Source organism: Pseudorasbora parva, chromosome 19, assembly GCF_024679245.1.
Source record: "Pseudorasbora parva isolate DD20220531a chromosome 19, ASM2467924v1, whole genome shotgun sequence".
Classification (NCBI taxonomy): Eukaryota; Metazoa; Chordata; class Actinopteri; order Cypriniformes; family Gobionidae; genus Pseudorasbora; species Pseudorasbora parva.
Window position 1 is genome coordinate 5,968,988 of NC_090190.1, and position 24,555 is coordinate 5,993,542.

Consider the following 24,555-nt stretch of genomic DNA (forward strand, 5'->3'; position numbering starts at 1 on the left):
AGTAATAAACATTATTATTATACATCTTATACATAACATTATTATATCACATCATTATCATGCATAATGGTAAATATCTGAATGAAAAAAATAAATATAAATGGAAAAATATTGCTAAAAATAATTATTAAGTACTAGCACAATGTTTAAAATAATTTTAGATGGAGTTTATGTTAAAACACCGGACATGTCAACTTCCCAAAAATATTTATATGTTATATATGTTATATAAAAATATTTATTTCATGTTAAATATTCCTATTTTTGTTTTCTTTTGTTAACAGGCTGTTCGGTTTATTTGAGTGAAAATAGGATCAAAGCAAGATTTACTGTATCATATCATAACTAAAAGTTTCATACATCGACATATTTCCCTCTGTAGCAGCTGAAACCCTTCTCATTTCCTCCAGTCTTTAACAGAGACTGATAAGGAAATCTGTCCTGTGTATTCATTGTTTCCTCTCAGATTATGATGAGGCCCATCTGTTACCTGTATGGTGCTTGACCTACACTATATAGGCTATTAATGGTTGCAGATAAATGACCCGCTGTATTTGATAATGTGTGTCCTGCTATGTAAGTGTGTTTAAATGAGGTCTGGTTTGAGGACACTTGTAAAAAAGAAGACTGATGATCATTTTGCGGATTAGTGTGTGTGTGTATGTGTGTGTGTGTGTGTGTGTGTGTGTGTGTGTGTGTGTGTGTGTGTGTGTGTGTGTGTGTGTGTGTGTGTGTGTGAGAGAGAGACTCACCCGTACCGGTGACACTTGTCCTTGGACACTGTAAGGCCGTCAGTCTCTCAGTCAGCTGTGCTCGGCTCTCAGCACTGTTGTTGTTATTGTTTACCTGGATGCCATTTTGCTTCATCAGTGTCATCAGCTCCGACTCCAGTGTAACAATCTGTACAAAAGCACACATGCAAAAGTTTTTACAAACAAAAGATATGGGATATTCGACTGTTATGCTCACTAATGCTGCATTAATTTGATGACAATAAAGTAAAGACAGTACAGTATAATAGCCTCATATGAAAAAAACTATTTTTAAAGATGGATTTTCTACGCATGAATCATATCTAACTATGACAAAATATGATATAAATCATTTTATATCACAGATCACTTAGGACTACCGGGCGGTACACCAAATAATGAATATTCATAGGGAAAACTGACAAGGTTTGTAATGTTTTCATATTGTTTCTGAAGTACAATATATACTACAATATATCTTTTTCCGTATGGGTTCACAAACTGACTAAATAAAAGGGACTTTGGATGATTTCACAGTCTGAGACAGTTGCCATGAAATGCAGTGAAGTGCACTGACATGTGCACGCGCGCGTGTGTGTGTGTGTGTGTGCAGATAATTACCCTCACTTGAAGACTCTGGATTTCGGCCAAATGAGCCTTTTCCGCCTCTTCCAGCCTCTTCTTCTCTGCATCCTCCCTCTGTGCAAACTCCATCTCTCTGAAAGCAACCAAAGAGAGATCCTGTTTGTGCTCATATGGGCTGAGATGGGGGATTTTGTGGACCTATTAGTCTATTTTGAAGGGTTTTGAGAGCACAGAGCCTCATTATCAAGTAAATGACAAAAAAAACTAATCCATCAAACTACTGTCAACTGGAAGACTTCTCATTCAGTGCCGTCCCATGACTGCTTACTCAGGCTTGTCATCATGGACAGACAGCGCCTCTGCGGTTAACTATGGTGATAATGCCTGAAGGGAAATCACAATTAAAGGCAGTCGGGCTCCAGAGGAGAGGAGTAGTGATAGAAATGACCATAGAGATCAGCTCACACTTTCCATTAGTTGGGTTTGAGAAATACGCACTAAAATTATGAAACTGTCTGTGAGACATTATTAACTCACCGCGCACAATTGCAGCATCTTTTAATTTATACCTAAGCTGCATTTAAGCACACAATCTGCCCTGTTGAAAAAGACTAGGATGATTTGGATGATGTTCAAGCTTCTAGCTTCCAATTGTGCCAGAAAGACCATGCTAATCTTCACCAGCTACATCGGCATAAACCTTGCCCAGCTTGACAATTGTATTTACAGTAAGACAGACTTTGCATAAAAATGGCTACAAGCCATTTCTTGTCACCAGGGCTCTGTTCCAAACATAGTGAGCTGCCTATGTACATCAGAACAAACACACTCCTAAGTCCACAAAGGCTGTATAATTATGCTGACTTCTTTTTTGTTTAAATCCTACAGGCAACACTGCATGTGATCTGTGGAGAAGCCAATCCCATAATGCCCCGCAAACAGCTCTGAATCCACCCAAAATAATAGACAAAGTGAGATAATATTAATTATAAATACAATTATTTCAATACCAAAATTGTTAAGAAAGAGCACTTCAATCTAATTAAAAATGTACCATTCTACCGATATTTGTGTGTGCTGTTTATATTTTTAAACAATGTATAGAGCTGTTAGCTTAGCAACATGCTAATGTCAAGCTCTACTGAAATCACCAGTGAGCAGTGTCTTTAAAAAAATAGAATAATTAATACTTTTACTCAGTAAGGATGCATTAAAGTAATCAAAACTGACAGTAAAGATATTTATAATGTTACAAAAAAAGAATTCTGTTCTTGTGAACTTTCTATTTTTCAAAGAATCCTAAAAAAGTAAAATGCATCGTGGTTTCCACAAAAATATTAAGCAGCACAACTGTTATCACATTGATATAAACACAGTTTTCACAGTGATAATAATTAAAAATGTTTCTTGAGCAGCAAAAATATCAGAATGATTTCTGAAGGATCATGCGATACCGGGCGGTAGCCTGAAGTGGTCATACCCAATTCTAGTCAGAATATGAGTCTGAAACTGCTCCGCTGTGATTATGAGCCGTGTTTCAACCGAACCAGGAAAGACATCAATTGGATAGACCTACAACCAATCAGAGCAATGGAGCGACGCATTGTCAAATGTCAACAGAACTCAACTGCACTGTGTTGCTAAGTCCGCTGTTTCCCGAGGGTTGTTTTCCATGTCCGCGGGTTGAAGCGACCTCAATTATGTGATATATAGACCCATGAGTGCGAATTTTAGCAGGCAACCTTGCCAAAATAACCATTTTTACCCACCAAACACTATTTTTTTTCCAGAGAACTCCCCCGAGAAGCCATTGGGCTTGTTTTGGGCTAGTGGTTGGCAGGTTTTGTTGTAAAAACCTGGCAACCCAGTCTGCACACATGCTGGAATAAACAATCTTTGCCGGTGTTGTACATTTTTTTATTTAAGGATACACCACGTACTTACTAACATGATCATCATTTCTGAGAGAAATACTTTGATTACGTTACTGTTTATCATCTGTCTATCATCGTCTAAAGCCCACCCTGACAATTTCATTGGTCCAAACAGTTTCTGTTCGCGCATAATTGCTCCTCTATGGATCAAGTCCAGACCGAACTGCCCGAGCTCAAATGTTGAAATGGGGCTGAGTTCGGCTGGCATCCAGTCTACGATACTGGAGTAATGATGCTGAAAATGAAGCTTTGCATTACATAAATAAATTTAAAGGTCCTGTTCTACGCGATCCCATCTTTCAAACTTAGAGCATAAATAATACCTGTAAAATTATAAAGCTCAAAGTTCAATGCCAAGCGAGATATTTTATTTAACAGAAGTTCCCTTTCAAAGCCTACAGCGAATGGCCGGTTTGGACTACACCGCTGCACTTCCTGCTGTAATGACGTCACTAGACCTGTTTGTTGACTAACCCTCCGCCCACAAGAACACGCAAAATAGGGGGCATGGTCTTGTTGCTCTCCCACGTGGAGAAGAGCGCACATTCAGCGCTTGCATCTCCCCGTTATGGTAAGAGGCGGGACCTTTCCGCGCTAAGCTGCTGTCTAATCACAAAACGGGAAGCACTGGCCCAATCAGAACTCGTGTTTCTGAAGGAGGGACTTCATAGAACAAGGAAATCATCAGGCCGTTTTTAGGACAGAGGAAACAGCGCTGTACAGATAAGTAAATTGTGTGAAAAATACTGTGTTTTTACACGCGAAATATGAACTCTGTAAACACACGAAAAACGGGACCTTTAAAGTAAAAAAACTAACTTTTTTCAAAAACTTCTAACCCCAAACTTTTGAATTCCTTTAAGTTTTTCCAATTTGGGTTGATTATGCAGCTCCACAATGGTAAGGATGCTGCCTAAGAAGGCTCCTATGTGTGCAGACAGCAGACAGTAGGGTGGAAAAGAGTTTAGCTACACCACTCATTTAAAAACTCAGAAGCTCTTTTGCTACCATTTATGTTAATCAGCTCATTTGTTTCTTTTGTGATGGAATGGGAACCATATAATTAAGATACTTATCTTCAGCACTGCGCTGCTATTATAATTACCTGAAATGCAATTAGTATTCTCTTGGAATTGTCTTATGTTTAGTGGGCGTAGTTAAAGTACTCGTCCATCATCTCGGTAAATGTACCTCTGCTGGAAGTCCTTAATGAGCTTCTTGGCCTTGTTGTACTTCTTCTCCAAGGTCTGATACTGACTCTGGGCCTCCTTCAGATGCTCGTTGACTGTATGGCACAGCGTCTGAGCCTCGATCCAATAACTCTCCAGTTTTAGCATCCTCTCCTTGTTATCCTCGATGCTTTGCTTGAGCTGAGTCTTCTCTCTCTCCCACCGTGCCTTCTCTTTTTCCACTGCGGCCAGCTAAACGGAGAGACCAGGACGGAGACACAGAGAGGAAATAAAGCATATGGTGAAAAACAAAGACACAATAAAAACAAAAAAAGATCCTATTTACTTTACTAAGAAATTATCCTGGTATTATCAAGACACAGACAGACAGACAGACAGACAGACAGACAGACAGACAGACAGACAGACAGACAGACAGACAGACAGACAGACAGACAGACAGACAGACAGACAGACAGACAGACAGACAGACAGACAGACAGACAGACAGACAGACAGACAGACAGACAGACAGACAGACAGATAGATAGATAGATAGATAGATAGATAGATAGATAGATAGATAGATAGATAGATAGATAGATAGATAGATAGATAGATAGATAGATAGATAGATAGATAGATAGATAGATAGATAGATAGATCGATCGATCGATCGATCGATCGATCGATAGATAGATAGATAGATAGATAGATGATAGAAGAGATAGTGTACATCTTAGAAAAGTGGTCTACAAATGTTCCTTTTTTTTGTTTAAATTTCTCTTTACTCTTTTGCTGAGCAAAATACGAAAGATGTATAGCATGTCACCGCAGCACACGTCCTCCCAAAAGTATTTCACGTCAGCTACCCCTACTGTACACACAGAGTCTGTCAACCAGGGCAAATTACTATGGGGACTTAAAAAAGCACAGATTAATCAACTGTAAATCCAGCTAAATCTCCCAGTTAAAGATAAGAAGCTGTGCATATCCAATTTATATGCACATGCTATCAGAAATACATGGCCTGAAGGAGCGCATTGCAAAATATACAATTGCTTTAATACAGATGAGAAAAAAGTATTACACGATTACGGGAACAGAGGGAATTATCACAGGAAACAAAAGTCGAATCATATCAGCCAGAGGAATATCAATAGCTTTGTTCACACACCGACCGCACACAAGTTCAGAATTAGCCCTGACTGTCCCCTCTGTCTTTTTACAGGTGGTGAGCGGTGTAATCTATATCTGGCTCGTCTATCTACTTTATTTCACAAAACAGAAGTAAGCTATTTAAGTTAAGAATAATGTGAGTAGTAATGATGTAAGCTTCGGCACTTTGCCAAGAGACTTTCTCAGAAAACATCTGAGAGTAGCTGTTAGTTTGGGAAGCTGGACATCTTGATTCTGCTCATGTCCATCATGACATCTCACCGCTGAACTCAGAGAAGGTGCTTCATGCATTCATGCATAAACTGTCCAAAACCGCTGACTCACACACTCATTCACTACAATGTGGAAAGTGTGATTAAAAAAAATAGCATATTTGAAGATTGGACATTGCTAAAATTGTATGATGTTTCATATGCACCATGTTCTGAATGACAAAAAAGAAAAAATCCTACATGGTTTGCATTACAAAAAACAAAACAGATTTGAGTTGGATACAACCACATTTTTGCCAGTGTTGTTACTATTAACTAAAACGAAATTAAATTAAATATAAAAATGTAATAATCAAAATATTCCCTAGTGGAAAAAAACCTACCAAAATGTATAAGTATACTACTAATCCATTAGCATATTTACTGATATGTCGGTTGAGACATACTGATATAAATATTATAATTAAAGTTTATGTGGAGTACTTCTTTATTGCACAGTACACATTTATTGATATTAAGCTTAAAATGTGTTTTTAAATGTATGATATTTAAAGTGTACCTAAAGTATTTTTGCAATAGTTCCACTTTAGCACCATAAAATATACTTCTGTATATCTTTAGATGGACCTCAGCACTATTTTCAGATAACTGAAGTTCATTAAGTACAAAATTAGTTGTTCCAATTTAGCAGACTTTAAGTATACCAATTTAGTATACCAGAAGTACAATCGCAGGGTATTTAGGTACATATATATGCAAATGTATTTGTAGTATAGCATAAAATAAATATATTTCAAATCAATTTTAGTGTTATTTTTCACTAGGGAGCATAGAAACAAAACAACCCTGCGGATGCATTCTCCTCTTCCTTTATTAATAATAACAAATAAAAGTCTTAAATATAGTTTTAAGGAAATGTGCAATTAAACCAGATGTTCTTTTCCTTCTATATCTATATAACAAAACAACATCATCCAATTTGTAGCTTAAGTCCATTTGTGGGGGGAAACACACATTAGCAGATACAGTAGCCTCTTACCTTGTTCTTGAGTTTCTGGATCTCAGCTTCAGTGACAGTGTGTTTAATCTGCAGCTGTAGACACAAAGGGATGAGAGAGAGTAGATGAAAGATGACTGGATGATCAGGGACAATCTCCCTCTGAAGGGAACTGACCAGAGATGCTCTCTTTCTGCGTGACAACTCTCTCTCTCTCTCTCTGAGACTCAAGAGAAAGAACAGGAGAGAGGGAGCAGGAAAACGACAACTGAGGAAGAAGGAGTGAGCTCTGGATAAAATATTTATATAGAAAGATTATGGTCTCTCATCATCAGCAATTTAAAAGAAAAGCTATGAAGACAATAGATAGATTCTGAGATAAACGTTATGTTCACTGGTTGTGGCTCATGTGGTTTTGTATGCGTTGTATCGACAAAATGAAAAGGATCGATGGAACATTTATTTTCTCCAGGTTGATTTAAGATGTCAAGGCAGGTACAAGATACTGTTTATTTTTTTCCATACTGAACCAGACCTGGAAATGACTCGAATCAAGATGATTTGATTGGTTAATGGCACAATTTTCAATTCTCACAAAAAGTGGATATGTACACTACAGTTTAGAAGTTTGGGGTCAGTTATTATTATTACATTGTGACATATTATTATCATTTAAAATGACTGTTTTCTTTTGTAATATATTGTAAATTGTAATTTATTCCTGTGATGCAAATCATTTGTTCAGGGTTCTTTGATAAACTAGGTTCAAAAGTACAGTATTTATTTGAAATGTAAATATTTCGTAACATTATAAATGTCTATACTGTCACTTTTGATCAATTGAATGCATCCTTGCTTAATAAAAATATTATTATTATTTATTTTAATTTACTGAGTCCAAACTTTTGAACGGTATTGCATATATGAAAAACTATTTGCATATCAAATGTCTATTTCTTTAATTTCATATATATATATATATATATATATATATATATATATATATATATATATATATATATATATATATATATATATATATATATATATATATATATATATATATATATATACACACACACAGTATGGGCCAAAAGTTTGGATACATTACTATTTGTAATGTTTTTTAAAAGAAGTTTCTTCTGCTCATCAAGCCTGCATTTATTTAATCAAAAATAAAGATTTTTTTAATATTATATTTGGTTTTCAATTTATTATACTTAAATGATCATTTATTTCTGTGATGCAAAGCTGAATTTGCAGGATCATTCCTCCAGTCTTCAGAGATCATGATCCTTCAGAAATCATCCTAATATTCAGATTTATTATGAGTGTTGGAAACAGCTCTGCTGCCTAATAAATTTGATGAATAAAAGGTTCAAAAGAACTGCATTTATTCAAAATAAAAACATATTTTCAAATAATATAAATCTCCTTTACTATCAATTTTTTATTTAACACAAATCCTTGCTGAATAAAATTATTGATCTATTTCAAAAAAAAAGAAAAAAAAAAGACTGACCCCAAATTACTGACCAGTAGTGTATAGTGTTGTTACAAAAGATTTCTATTTTTAAAACATTTGCTTCTTTTTTTTTTTTTACTTTTTATTCATCAAAGTATTGTAAAGTAAAATTATCACAGGTTATGAAAAAATGTTAAGCAGCAGAACTGTTTCCAACTTTGAAAATGAATCCTCATATCAGAATGATTCCTGAAGGATCATGATCACTGAAGACTGGAGGGATGATCCTGAAAATTCAGCTTTGATCACAGGAATAAATGATCATTTAAAGTACAATAAATGAAAACCAAGTATTTAAAATTGTAATGATAGTAAATAGTACAAATAGTAATGTTTCAAACTTTTGGCTTGTACTGTATATATATTTATAACATAAAATGTATTATTTTAATATGTATTTTCCAAAATAGCACACCTCAAATAAATAAATAAAACAGCTGACTTTTGTTTGACCTTGTGATGTTTTCAAGTTCTTCATTTCATTCTTGGTTTACCTCTCGAAACTTTTGATAAAGTTTGGTGGCATCCAATTCTGATGGTGAGATGATATCCTCATTTTCGGGTAAATCGAAAACCTCAATGGCCACATCCCTGTCCCTCCCCGTCTCTCCCGCCTCCTCCTCCTCCTCCTCATCCGTGGCGTACTCCCCTGTCTGAACACAGGCACATGGGAATAAACATCCGCACTGCATTTACTACAGCAATCAATTGTGGAAGGTTCCTATCTTATTCAGGGATTTTAAAGGGGCGATGAATTAAGAAATCAACTTTCCCTTGAGCCTTTGATATATAAAAGTTCATCGTACTACAAGAATATCCTGTAAGTTTCAGAGCTGAAAACGTCCTTGTTAGTCAAAGAAAAGCTTTTATAGACACCAGGCCCAGAAAACGCTCAATCTCAGAATAAGTCTGAGACTATTGACGCCGCCTCAACAGATAAATGATGTACGTCTGCTTCTGTAGCCCCGCCCACCGACTCGAGGAGATAAACAGATCGCGCTACAGAGCAATAAACATGCCGAAGATAGCAAGATATTGAACTGTGCCTGGTTGTGGAAGAACACAGTCCCTGCATAAGCTTCCTTTGCAAGCTAATATTAGGAATGAGTGGTTGAATCTTGCTCACATGCGCAAGACCTTGCACATTTGTTTGCTTCATTTCACAGCAGAATCATTTGTAAACAAGACACAGGTCGAGACTGGATTTACAGATATGGATAAAAAAAGAAGAAGTTTTTTTTCAGAGTATGGCCCTTTTTGACGTCATAAAGGGGAGAAATGCTTGTATTGGCACTTCTCCCGGATGAGTGTGTACGAGAGCGAGAGCGTCAACAGTGAGCTTTGTTTGGGTTACGGAAGCCGTCAACAACACTGTCCTTTTGTTCCTAGACCACGAAATCAACAATGTCATGTGTTTTTGGTTGTGAGAGAAAGATATGCTTGTTCAGCGTCCTAAACAATCCAGCGTTAAGGGAACAGTGGATGCAGTTTGTTTTTCTGGAGCAGCAACGAAGTTCTGCAAGTGTGTTTGCTTGTTCCCGGTCACGAGTCGAAACCACAGGCGGTGAGTGAAAAAAAAAAAGCATCAAAAGTCTGTCTTTTGTTGGCAATCAGCGCATAAGTGCATATAATGTGAACAACACGAATAATATAGTGAATCAAATGTTATCCAAGGATAATGTTTTTGTGTGTGTGTCTGTGTGTCCTTGTTTATATTACATTGTGGTGACCAAATGTCCCCATAAGGATAGTAAAACCTAAAATCACCTACATTGTGGAGACCCAGGGTATTCTCACAAAAATACCCTGTCTATGGCACGCTGTTTTTCGCGTGCATATGATACGCATTTTATGGCGTATTATACATACAAACCCCCCATCCCACCACCCTAAACCTACCCAAGCGCGTGTCATATATACGCCCCACCACCCTAAACCTACCCAAGCCCGTGTCATATATACGCCCCACCACCCTAAACCTACCCAAGAGCGTGTCATATATACGCCCCACCACCCTAAACCTACCCAAGAGCGTGTCATATATACGCCACACCACCCTAAACCTACCCAAGCCCGTGTCATATATACGCCCCACCACCCTAAACCTACCCAAGAGCGTATCATATATACGCCCCACCACCCTAAACCTACCCAAGAGCGTGTCATATATACGCCACACCACCCTAAACCTACCCAAGAGCGTGTCATATATACGCCCCACCACCCTAAACCTACCCAAGAGCGTGTCATATATACGCCCCACCACCCTAAACCTACCCAAGAGCGTGTCATATATACGCCCCACCACCCTAAACCTACCCAAGAGCGTGTCATATATACGCCCCACCACCCTAAACCTACCCAAGAGCGTGTCATATATACGCCCCACCACCCTAAACCTACCCAAGAGCGTATCATATATACGCCCCACCACCCTAAACCTACCCAAGAGCGTGTCATATATACGCCCCACCACCCTAAACCTACCCAAGAGCGTGTCATATATACGCCCTACCACCCTAAACCTACCCAAGAGCGTGTCATATATACGCCCCACCACCCTAAACCTACCCAAGAGCGTATCATATATACGCCCCACCACCCTAAACCTACCCAAGAGCGTGTCATATATACGCCACACCACCCTAAACCTACCCAAGAGCGTGTCATATATACGCCCCACCACCCTAAACCTACCCAAGAGCGTATCATATATACGCCCCACCACCCTAAACCTACCCAAGAGCGTGTCATATATACGCCCCACCACCCTAAACCTACCCAAGAGCGTGTCATATATACGCCCCACCACCCTAAACCTACCCAAGAGCGTGTCATATATACGCCCCACCACCCTAAACCTACCCAAGAGCGTGTCATATATACGCCCCACCACCCTAAACCTACCCAAGAGCGTATCATATATACGCCCCACCACCCTAAACCTACCCAAGAGCGTGTCATATATACGCCCCACCACCCTAAACCTACCCAAGAGCGTGTCATATATACGCCCCACCACCCAAAACCTACCCAAGAGCGTGTCATATATACGCCCCACCACCCTAAACCTACCCAAGAGCGTGTCATATATAAGCCACACCACCCTAAACCTACCCAAGAGCGTGTCATATATACGCCCCACCACCCTAAACCTACCCAAGAGCGTGTCATATATACGCCCCACCACCCTAAACCTACCCAAGAGCGTGTCATATATACGCCCCACCACCCAAAACCTACCCAAGAGCGTGTCATATATACGCCCCACCACCCTAAACCTACCCAAGAGCGTGTCATATATACGCCCCACCACCCTAAACCTACCCAAGAGCGTGTCATATATACGCCACACCACCCTAAACCTACCCAAGAGCGTGTCATATATACGCCACACCACCCTAAACCTACCCAAGAGCGTGTCATATATACGCCCCACCACCCTAAACCTACCCAAGAGCGTATCATATATACGCCCCACCACCCTAAACCTACCCAAGAGCGTGTCATATATACGCCCCACCACCCTAAACCTACCCAAGAGCGTGTCATATATACGCCCCACCACCCTAAACCTACCCAAGAGCGTGTCATATATACGCCCCACCACCCAAAACCTACCCAAGAGCGTGTCATATATACGCCCCACCACCCTAAACCTACCCAAGAGCGTGTCATATATACGCCCCTCCACCCTAAACCTACCCAAGAGCGTGTCATATATACGCCATAAAGTGCGTATCATATGCACGCGAAAAACAGCGTATCATATGCAGGCCAAAATGAGTTTTGGCGTATACATTCCACGACATTGCACACTCGTACTATTTATACGCATTTATGTGTGATCGGGTTGGGAGACCAGTCAGCAGTCCCCACTTTTCAAAAGGCCTATAAATCATACAGGATGAGTTTGTTTGAGAAAGTAAAAATGTTTCCTGTGATGGGCAGGTTTAGGGGCAGGGGCAGTGTAGGGGGATATAATGTACAGTTTGTACGGAAAAAAAACATTACGTCTCTGTAGAGTCCCCACAAAGAACCAGACGTGTGTGTGTGTGTGTGCTCATGACTTTTTAGCTCCGCCCACTGCACACAAGCGCGGCTGTTTTAAAAAAAAAACGGTAAGACATATCTGTCTTTTATAAATATGATAAAGGACTCTTCAGAGATATAAAGGATGCAATACTACTCGATAGGTACTCAAGATTAACATGAGACTGGCAGAAACTGTGTGATGTGACCTTAAAGAGGAACCCAAACAATATCATACTCTTTTGACTTGAGCTAAAAGTGTAATTTATTCCTGTGATCAAAGCTGAATTATCAGCATAATACTCCAGTCTTCAGTGTCACATGATCTCTCAGAAATCATTCCAATATGATTTGCTGCTCAACTAAAATTTGTGCTGCTTAATATCTTTGTGTTTTTTAGTATTTTTTTTAAATATAGAATAGAACAGAAATCAACATTGTAAGTGCCTTAACTGTAATTTGTGATGAATTGAATGTATCCTTGTTGAATAAAAGTATCAATTTCTTAAAATTATTAAATAAAACAAAGTACTGACCCCAAATATTTCAATATGAGTTTGGGTCTGTTATCTTTTCAAAATAAAAACAAGTCATGCATCTATTTCTCCTGCTTGCGTCTGCCATAGTCATTTCAGGTGGATGGATGTGCAGACACACATGGACAGGTTGGTTCTGCTCGACTGGGGCTCGTATCTGGTTGCAGGGCAGGGCTGCTCCCTGGGAGGCTTCCTTTCCACATCAGATTATTCTGCCTGGCAGAAGGCCATATGTAACCCTGTCCTACTATACTGCTGGTCTCATTTGTGTCTCATCTGTGTCTCTCCCTCTCATCACCTCACACACGTAATATGTTAATCGAGAGGATATGGAGAGCAGCACACACAGACATCAACCATATCATCAGCGTGATATTACCTCTCAGATATCATCAAGGGGCAAATTAGTTAGCTTTGGAGTGTCACATTCAATTAGTTCATGTGTCACCAACCTTTTAACACACTGGTGGTTGACGTGCTGCACATGTTTGAGGAAACTAATTGCACAAAGGTCATATACAGCTACATAGAAAGTACTCAATCCACAGTTAAAAATGTATGATTATCATTGTATTAGATGACAAAATATCAAAGCAAGCTCCATTTACTGGATTTTATGTTACAGTAAAATATTTTGTATAATACTATTAATAATAATTGTATAATACAAAATAATACTATTTTGTCTAAAACTAAAAGTAACAGTAAAAAAAAAAAAAAAAACAGTTACAAATGCTTAAGAATATGGGTATTCATTTTAAGATTTTCTAAACAGTTTTACTAATTTATTAGTGTTTTGATAGATTAATTTTAAGTGATCTGTAGAACAGGAAACAAAGGTAATCTTAATCTAATGAAAAAGAATTAGCAATATCACCTCATATTTTGAATATATAATTTAAAGCCGCACTTGGCTACTTTTGCTCTCGGGGTCCCCCTACAGTTTGGAAAAAATAATGTCCTCAACTACTGTCGTAAGAGCTGTAATCCTACAGCAGGGGATGCCATCGCGCGTGCATTTGTTGACATGACAACCCTGATAGCCCTGAACTAGTGATGCGTGGTTCGTCTCATAACCCGCGGACCCTGTATGTCTATTTAATGGTCGCTGGTGCGCGGCGGGTTGTAAAAATATATACAGTGGTGCGGGGCGGGCCAAATAACTTCATAAAAGTGGCGCCGCGGGTCGGTGCAGCACTAACAGTTCCCCTGAACACTGCAAGAGGAGTTCAGAGTTCTTCTGGCGTCGCGTGTGAAATGTCTCCATCCCAGGTAACGTTACAGTCAGTGGCATGTTTCAGCATGTCATATGAATATAATTTCATGGGTTTTATTTTTTTCAAACGCCAAATAATCACGATGCTCACGTTTACAAGCCAGCGTCATTATAGTAGTCTATTGGTTACCGTTTTACAGAATCTATATGATACTTCAGTTCAATGTTTGAGTGGTAGGTAATCACCATAACAAGCCTGACAGCATCGGTCGGGCTCGCCTCCTTCAGCTCACGCCGACGAGCAAACGCTGGTCACATGTTGATCCTCGTCCTGCCTTTAATCCCATCATTTTTTCGTTTCCTCTTATTGCTTTCCTCCAACAAAACCTTTTCTTTCTTATTTGTCTCTGCTGCTTCAGACATGACTATATTATCTGACGAACAAAGTTGGGCTTGCACGTCCGAATTTAAGGAAGTGTGGTTGTTGGTGGAAGTGACGTATATGCCGTAAAGCAGTCGAATTTTGTAGTTCTTTTTGTTCTCGGGTTACTACCCAAAACCCGAAGTTTAAAAGTACGATTAAAAACGATACAGACCCCATCAGGCTATGGCAGACATGTCATTCAACCTATTGTAAGTCGATTTATGATCACAAGAGTCTTAAAAAATATATTATTGCTTTAATATATTTATTTTTATTATAAATAATTCACCACTATGGCAAAGTTACTAGCCACTTGGCATTTTCACTGCCCACAATTTTGACATCGATACCATGAGGAAAACTGCCATATAGATATTTTTAATAGTATCTCAGAATTTGGCAGCAGGTATATTAAGCTGCTGTCACTTTAAGGCAGACCGTGTGGATCCATTATCCTCTTACACATGCATTTTCTTTCTCAACAGTTTATGTTCTTCATGACTGTGTTCACGTGAATACTCGCCAAGACCATGACATTATTTAGTGTGTGTTTGACAGTTTAAGCACAATAAGCAGCAGAGAATAACTCAGTTTAGTCCTGACAGGCAGCTTTATGTGTGCATACTTTGGGTGTGAGCACAAAATCTGCAGGAATGAGTAAAATTATGCGCAATACATGCAGTACCATGCTGAAATTCTAGCCCTGTAACACCAACGATATTAATCCTTAGCAAATTAAACGAGGGAGGGGAGGCGGGTTTTTTGTGTCAAGGTTACAAAAGGTCTAGCATAATTTGGTTTGATATTTATAAGTGTGGCTGAGATGTCACTGTATGCCTGTTCTGATGTTACTAACCTTTCCGAGTCTTTCTTGGACGTCCTTATAACCACTAAATCCTGCCAGACCCTGCTGTTTTAAGGCCATTTACTGCTGGCAGGCAGCTTGTGAATGGCTTTGGCCGCTGCTAATCCACAACACAGCAAGATTTCAGGCAGGTTCACACCATTCTGCCTCACTGAACACACCAGCCCTTAAACCTTCCTCTTGGAGGCCTCTCCATGCATGACACTGATATGACACATTCAAACAGTCATTCACATGTGCTGATCGACGGACACTCAAGCACACACATGGCACATTCGCAAGAACAAACACCCACCCACACGCAAACATGCTAATCTTTAGCAAGGACTGCTACATTCATTACAATTCCTTACGGGCAGCTTGTCTGCCGGGAGAAGCCGCCTGTGCCAGAATTATAAAACAGCGCTGATCGCACAGCTATTTCAAGAGCGCAGCCTGCATCCGAGCCAGCAGAGCAGGAACACGTAAGACCCTGTGAGTGCATAAGGACATCAGCTAAATTTATAATGTGAGATTTGGATGCAGTCTCAGAACTCAAGGCACATATATCCATCAATCACAATGCTAATTTAGATTTTCACTGACAAATAATGAGAGGCATTAAAAATCCACTCTTGCATTAGAACACGTGAGTCTTGCATCATTCTGCACAAGAGCCTATAATGCTAAATTGTCCGTGTCCTCCAAATCACAAGGTAGAAATTGCTTCGCCTGGTCTACTGATGTAATTATCTCTGAATCTTAGCGAGCGATTAATTCAACGCTTTCTTAAGTCATTCATCAGAGCTTTTGTGTAGAATCCCGCTGCTGTGACAGCACCGCATACATTATGGAAATGCACCTATCCTTCAAAAATAGATGGCAGCAACAGTCACAGGCGTGACAACAGTCACAGGCGTCTGAAAAGCCAGGCCGCCCCCCGATCCACTAATGAGAGCTGAGCAATAACTGCTCAGTGACTAGCAGCTAATATAACAAACCCCATCAACTCTCCATGGAGCAGAAAGCTGCCCCTGTGGGTGTTTTTCCATGAGAAGCCCTCACCTACAAACACTGTAACACTGCAGAAATCTCAAGAGGAGGAGCTGGAGAGTCCATTTGTGCTTCATTTAAATCTAATGCAGACTAGCCTAATATATAATAATAAATATGCCAAAATATACGGGGAACTGTATATTTGTATGTATTAACATTGATTTACTGTATGAAATAAAATATTCTCATATTATCCATTTTCAAAATTCAATAATTGTTTGTTTGTTGCAATAAAGCCAAATAAATATATTAAATATTTTCAGGAAAATATTTATTTTGTATTTTAGAGTTTACCTTTTTTTTTCTACACAAGGAAGGAGGGATTCACATTTATTATTATTAGTAGTATTATTATTACTACTATACTCCTCATAATAATAATAATAATAATAATAATGATTAATAATAACAATAATTATTATTTTGTTTATATTTATATCTCATTTACAGCATGAATTCCAATGACATCCAAATAATAAATATATTATGATAAATATGCCAAAAAATATATATATTTAATCTGTATTAAAAATCTGTAATTTTCTATTTGTTGCACTAATGCCAAATAAATGTATTAAATATTTTCAGCAACATATTCACTTTGTATTTATTTTATAGTTTTAACTATAAAATATAAAATAATTTTTTTTATTTTATACTTTTTTTTCTACCCAAGAAGAGATTAACATTTTATAATATTAATAATAATAATTATTATTATTATCATTATTATTATTAAATAGTAATCTCTCCTTCCTTGTGCTAAAAAAAAAATCAATAGAATAAAATAATTTCAATTAAAAAACAAAAATTAAACAGCAATATCACCAATTTAGTAAATGTTTTGTACATTTTTCAAGGAAAATTTTCACCACTGAAAACCACGGATGTAGGAGGAACAATTGATATATTTTTGTCTTCTGTTTTTTTTCTGTTTATTATTTATTTGACAGGGACCATGTGCAAGTACATTAATCTTACAAGAGAAAAGATGCTTCACACCAGATTTAGCTACAGCTAATTTCCCATTCTCAAAAATCATTGCAAATGTAGAAAAATATGCTCAAATGTAGGATATTGTGAAAAAAAAACAAAAAACAATAGACCTCTTGATAAAATAGAACGATGCAACTCAACGGTCCATAGTATTAGTTTTAGGATGTAATTTGATTATATAGTTTCTATGTCATCCTGCTGCATGTGACAAATTGTAACAGGTTGAGGCTTGTAGCATGGCCGAATCATGGATAATAGATTTGAACCTTTTCCAACCGGCTCTTGACGGTTGATTAACCTGTTCAGACAGATGCTGACATGCTCAGACAAGCCTGTTCTGTGCTCACCTCGTCATCGTCAGCATCGTACTGGGCGTACTGTTGCTCCATCATCTCTCTCTGGCGTCTCTCCTGCTCGAGAGTCTGACTGATGAGCTGAGCCACCTCGCTCTGCTGTCCCGGACGCTCGCGGCCAATCACAAACCTGCACAGACACACCAACTGCCAGTATAATATAATATAAAGAGTGTATCGAGTGAATCTAATATTTCTCCCATTGGGATTATTAAAAAAGCTCACACCAAGAACGATAACTATAAAGATAAACATATTACATAACGTCCGGACCAGCAAACACTATCGTTCTGTTCATTCGAAGTCTGCCACTTTAAATGCTCGATCTCGTTACACCAGGATAGACTCTGATTGGCTGTCAATGTTTTTATCATTCATCCGCTGGATAAAATAGTTCTGAAAGGGATTCCCATGAATCACTTGTTCATTGATTCTAGTCGTTCTCAGTGGCGTTATCGTTATAGCTGTGATATGAACTATTCTTTAATATTGAGAATGATTTTTAGAACTATCTTTATCATTATCTAAGGTATGCATTGACATCACTTTCCCGCCAGAAAAAGCTGCATGACTGGATTTAATAGGGGAAACTGCGAAAACTTGAGTAAAATAAATGATTATCAGTTTAATTTAAAGGTATGACTTGGATTCGATATAGTGCTCCTTCCAATTGACCAAAGATCCAGTGATCCGTGGATATGACACGCAGCTAGGATTGTGTTTCCTGACATTTATATGTGCTTGATTTCGACGTCGGGGGAAATACATGAAGCAAATTTGCTTCATATCTGTGAACGCTTTATATAAATGCAACATATCAATGTTATATATAGCTATCTCTATATCATCCAGCCCTAAAACTTGAATAGTTTTATCAGTGTTTATTTAAAAACATCAATAGGCAGAATATACAATGCTAAATATTCACTTGATGAGAATTGATGAGAATCCATTTGATTCTCTTTCCTGTAGCTTTTAGCGGTCTGTAAAAATATACCTCAGATTTCTTGTCAAATCTGTTTGTTTAGTCAATCTCAAAGCTCTTTCCTGCTTTAAATGTGTTTTTCGCAGAATTCACGCTGAAAACTAATGCTGCCTCTTATGCCACTCAGTGGGCGTACCGCAGCGAGTCTAGCCGATGAGGATGTCACGCGTATATAGTTATCGCTCTTGGTGTGAACAGGCCTAAATAAGTCATGAGCCAACCATCTACAAGGTTAATCATTGATTTGAAGCAAATAAAAGTTACCAAAAAAACTGAAACAGAAAATTGGGCAAAAATACAAGTTACAAGACTGTGTAGGCCTACTTAATGACTTTAGTGAGGGAAAGAACAACGTCATGAAGCATTGCAAACAACATAATCAAATTTTAATTTAAAAATCATTTAAAAATGTTGATCATATCTATAAAAAAGCAACTTTAAGTATATTGTTTCTAAAGCAATTTGCTTGTTTCGACTATGATTGGTGGAATTTTCTATACGGCATCATGGGTAATGTAGTTTTCACCACAAATTCCACTGTATAAATATGGCAATTGTAAAAAAAAGTAACAGCTTCAACAAAAGCATATACCATCAATTATCAACCTCGCAGCTCACAGTATGACTTAAAAGACAAGACTAATCTAAAAAGGTTATTATTCAAATCTATTTTTACTTCCGAAACCCGACTGCTGAACTCTATAAAAGATCATGGCTATTGATTTTCAAATGGAGACAAAGAAAAGAATAGATTTTACATAAATGAGGTGGGTATAAAAAATGAAGAAAGGGAAATTTAGAGTAATCCAATTAAAATAAAGAAAGGTGTAATACCCTTCTTTTCTATTTCAGTGAAGCTCTTTTCTTGCATTGTCTGGTTTCAAGCAGCCATTTTTGTTCTCACTTCACTGATGGATCTTTTATAACATACCCTATGAATCAGGTGGCAGGAAGCATTTCTTGCGATGTCAGTGTGATTAATGACTGTGACAGGGTGAACATAATAACTGTACAAAATGTTAAGAATCCTACTTGAGAATGTCAGAGGGAAATTTACTGCTAACTTGAAAATTAACATTTGTTATTTCTGCGCCACTGGTGGCACTAAAAATAATTGCAACTTGTTAATCATTCATTATTAATCTCTGAAGGTGACATTCTGCTTTGCGAGACGTTTGTCTAATAATAATAGAAAGTCAAATAATGTATGCAAGTTACTTTACCTGTGAAGAATGTCGTTTCCAATTGAATGCACAGTGATGACATTATTGGGAGCTATTTTTAAAAACCCACCAAATGTAATAATTCATGAGTAAACCTCAACCATAAGCTGAAAAAAGCAACCCGGTAAAAAATTGTCTCTGCATATTAAATTAGAATGCACAACATATCTGTACGATATCAGTAATAATAAGGATATCAAATACTTTTAGATAAAAATAGACAATTCCCCTTCAATAGTATTCACCCCATTCTCTGCAGTGCACAATCCATGCTGTGGATAACCGGCAGGGAAGCGCTCAGCATGGAGTCCTAATCACCCTGCATTAGGTACAGATAAGGGGCCAAATTTGATCTACATCTGAAGGAACAACTGGGCCGATACCCTGTTATGCTTTTGCAATGCAGCTGACCTGGAAACAGTCCTCTCTTCCCTATCGGTACCACACGCAGGGAGTCCCAACTGCTCTGGGACAGAGATCTCTTCTTGAGAGATCCCTCCATTTTTATTCACATACATCTGGAGTGACAGGATGCATTTCAGGATGTACGCATCGCCTCACACAGCAAGGAGATGTTCCTGCCAACTTGCTAAAAAATCCACTGATTCTGACACGGAATCATCACAGCAACGACTCGCTCTTCATAGAGTGCCAATCTTAATATATTTATTGGTAGTCGCTGGTGCAGATAGAGTTCAAGACCGGTCGTAATTCCTACAGCGGGTTAAATTTAGCACAAATTTTGAATCTGGGCCACACTGCCTCATCACTGAGAACAGCGAACAACCAGGAAACGATAGACAAAAGAAATAAAATAAATTATAAAAATACACTTTCTGAGATATTTATAAGATGCATTTCTACTAATAAATCTGCCATCACTAAAACAATATTTTAAATTATAATATTTATTATAATAATTATTATATTATATTATCTAAAATTATATTTTATATAGAGACAAACAATTCTCTGACATTCTCTGAACACACAATTTTGCCCCTTGAGTGTATTTTCATTTTAAGGATGTTTTGATCTTTTTTACTGGAAAACAAGACGTATTAAGAAGTATTAAGGCCATGAGAATCAAATGAATAAATAAGTTCTGTCCCTCTCAAAATGTTACATTTAAGAAAATTATAATTAATAAAACCCTTTTAAATGAACATACATTTGAAGGCTGAGAGTGAATTCATAGACCCAATCAGTACAGATAAAGTATAATATGCCACTGACAGCATCTGTTCAAAAACAATCCGCCCCATCATACTGTGCAGACCTATTGTTAATGAAGAGCCTTGTTTTCTCACAGTGTGAAGTGCTCCTGCTGGCGGATACTCTTTTCGAAGACATGCTTTCTGCTGTCATTTCCAAGGGGAGTTTTAGATACACTAATAAGAATTTTGTGTTTTTCTCACAAAAGTGCTGCGTGGGAGGGAAAGATGATGACATGTCATGCTATTTCATATGCTAAAAATAACACTGGTCACACTAGTCTAGCAGCTTTGTGTAAGTTATAGTGAGGATTTGAATGTAGACATCTGGTGGTCAGCATTAAAGGGCAAACCTGGTGTTAATGAAACATAATAAACAAGCAAATTATAGTCCTACCTGACTACTCCCTGTGTGTTTCTCAGGACAGAAGCAGCGAAGCTCTGAGTTACTCCCACCAGACTGGTGCCGTCAACCTCCACGATCTGATCATTCACCTTAATTCTGTGGAAAATGAAGGTGGAAATGTTTTAACACCTTTTCACATTGCCACTGTTAGGACATTGTGCAATCTCTAAAACAGGTTTGCGTAATAGTATTTAAATTATGACAACTCTCAAAATATTTTTTGCATGTTTTTGAATATGGCTAAGTTAATGTATTTGGTTTTGTAAGATTTAATCTGCTGTTGATCGTTTCAGTTTCTGCTACAGATCAAGTATGAACTGGTGTGAGCATATAAGATTTGCTGCTGCTGCATAAATAGACATACATAAATCCTGTAGCTGATCTATAGGCAGATGGAGGGTTTCAGAGGAACCATGATAGTGCCTTATAGGACAAGCTACAGCAAACACTCAACCTCAACCATATTTAAATGTTGAGCAAGCAATCTCACCCAATCAGAGGCCAATCAGCTTGCAGTATGCAGTAATGATGCGATTGCTTGAAGATTGCATGTAAAGACCTATCAGCCTGCGTCCTCTAGAGGTTCATGACTGAACTAGATATGAATACTAGAGATTACTTTTAAAAAGGCATATGCTCTGCCTAAGGCCTTCTCATCACTCTGATATGATTTTTTTCAGTGTATACACTCAAATATGCTGAAGTGTGAAGGACATAACGAGTACATTCAAGAACAGCATTTTTCAAAGACTGCAAACCCCTAGCCTGACAAGCAGACCCACATCAAGATGTTTGGTCTGGAAACTCACCATTGGCAGGGCTCAATCTGAGGGGTGGGATAAACGGTTGTCTTTCAAACTCCCTCTGCACGATTAAACTCCCTCTGCACGACAGATTAAACTTTCACCGTATCTGGTCGGCAAAACTCAGAACACATTTTCCCTTTATAAGAATGACTTCAGCTCCGTACTTTGTTCTTTTCTCAGAGAAAAGGTTAACTCCAAGTTTTCCAGAGTCGCGATCAAAGCTGATTCGAAAGACCGCCGTTTGTCAGCTTCTGTGTTTACTAGAAGCACTCAAGCGCAACTCTGCCGTCATTATGTTAAGCCCCGCCCACACGATGTGATTGGCCCGACCAGAGTTTGGTTTTTATAGCTCAGAAGGGTATTGAGAGTTGCTAGACGACACTCGCGGCAGATTAGATTTGCTGCCGCTAGGGTGCGTCTAGATTTCTAGGTTAGCAAACTCCTAGAGTTTCGACATAAAACTACAGTGAGATTGTGTTAAGATTGTAAATAAAAAATATGTGTAAAGATTAATTTCTGCATAAATACTCATGATAAACTCCAGTGTAAAGATGCCAACAGTGAATTTAATAAAAAATGCATAATAAAATGCAACAATTTATGAATAATATAAATTTTTATCATTATTATAATTATAACAAATATTGCACACACACACACACACACACACGCACGCACGCACGCACACATGTCGTGTTTTCATGTTTAATGGGGACTTTCCATAGGCGTAATGGATTTCATACTGTACAAACTGTACATCCTATCCCCCTACACTGCCCCTGCCCCTAAACCTGCCCATCACAGGAAACATTCTGCATTTTTATTTTCTCCAAAAAACTCCTTCTGTGTGATTTATAAGATGTTTTCCTCATGGGGACCTAAAAATGTCCCCACAAGGACAAGGATTTCGGATATTGCCATCTTTGTGGGGACATTTTGTCCCCATAACGTAAGGATTACCAGGTCGCACACACACACACACACACACACACACACACACACACACACACACACACACACACACACACACACACACACACACACACACACACACACAGACACACACACACACACACACACACACACACACAGACACACACACACACACACACACACACACACACACACACACACACACACACACACACACACACACACACACACATTGTATAATTAAGTGCAGTAATAATTACTTAAAACCTCAGAGAGTACTTCAAGTAAATAATTTAGATTTTATGGCAAAAACTTCTTGGTCACATTTTTTCATCTCAGAAGCTAAAGAGTAATGCTCACAAGACAGAAGGAATTTCAATCATAGCAAAGGATTACAAAGACGAGTAAGCTCCTTAACAACATAGGATAATGTAATTTTCAGAATGCTCCAGTGTTTGCATGAAGAGCTCCAACTGTGTGATATCTGTAATGAGCTTTGTGAGTTTGACCAAATTGCCTTGACCCCTGATTCCTATCTGGATATCGAGCTTCTGGCAAATCTCGTCGGTTATGCAGGCAAAGCAGACAGAGAGATGTTTGCAAGACTGAATCCTGATGTGCACCGAAAGAGTGAGGCCTTCACATGCCAATATATTAATACTGAAAGCAGGAAATAATTATTCCTCTATGCAAAATGGCAAAATAAGGACTCCAGTGCAAAGAATTTCAATGTCACTGTTGAAATCCAGCATTGTTACACTGTGCATAAAAACAGCCTATTAATGAAGAAGGAAATGGCATTCTGGCTATTGAATGGTCCTTTTGAAACCTGATTGCAAAGCATGCAGTTACTTGGTAATCTTGAAACAAGTACAATTTCTCAGGATTTCAACAGGGTTTGATGACACTCAGCAAACTGCACAGTGCAGTACAACAGTCTGAGGAACCTAAATCTGGAAATAAACTGAAAGTTTTAGGATTTTGATAATCTAGAATCATTCTGATATAAAAAGAAATTCTGCACTATTTCTAAGCCACTAATTAATAAGTAAATGTGACATTTGATCATGAGACTCATTTTAAAGACGGTTAAATGTTCTTCAAATTAAACTTAAGATAAGTGAAACAGAAGAAATGTAAGATCATGTTCTTTAGATCATCTCAAATCATGCTGGAAA

General features: G+C 38.1%; 1 protein-coding gene across 9 annotated transcripts in view; it reads right to left on the minus strand.

The window, feature by feature from the left end:
• Positions 1 to 24,555, minus strand: part of ppp1r9a (protein phosphatase 1, regulatory subunit 9A) — a 76,742-nt gene that overhangs the window by 17,707 nt on the left and 34,480 nt on the right. For all 9 annotated transcript variants that reach the window (XM_067425561.1, XM_067425563.1, XM_067425562.1 and 6 more), the window contains exons 5-11: positions 21,630 to 21,734; positions 17,805 to 17,940; positions 8,848 to 9,006; positions 6,871 to 6,924; positions 4,463 to 4,692; positions 1,374 to 1,470; positions 753 to 900 (exon numbers count right to left, since the gene is read on the minus strand). In XM_067425561.1, coding sequence (XP_067281662.1) covers positions 753 to 900; positions 1,374 to 1,470; positions 4,463 to 4,692; positions 6,871 to 6,924; positions 8,848 to 9,006; positions 17,805 to 17,940; positions 21,630 to 21,734 — 929 coding nt within the window. The remainder of the gene's footprint in view (positions 1 to 752; positions 901 to 1,373; positions 1,471 to 4,462; positions 4,693 to 6,870; positions 6,925 to 8,847; positions 9,007 to 17,804; positions 17,941 to 21,629; positions 21,735 to 24,555) is intronic.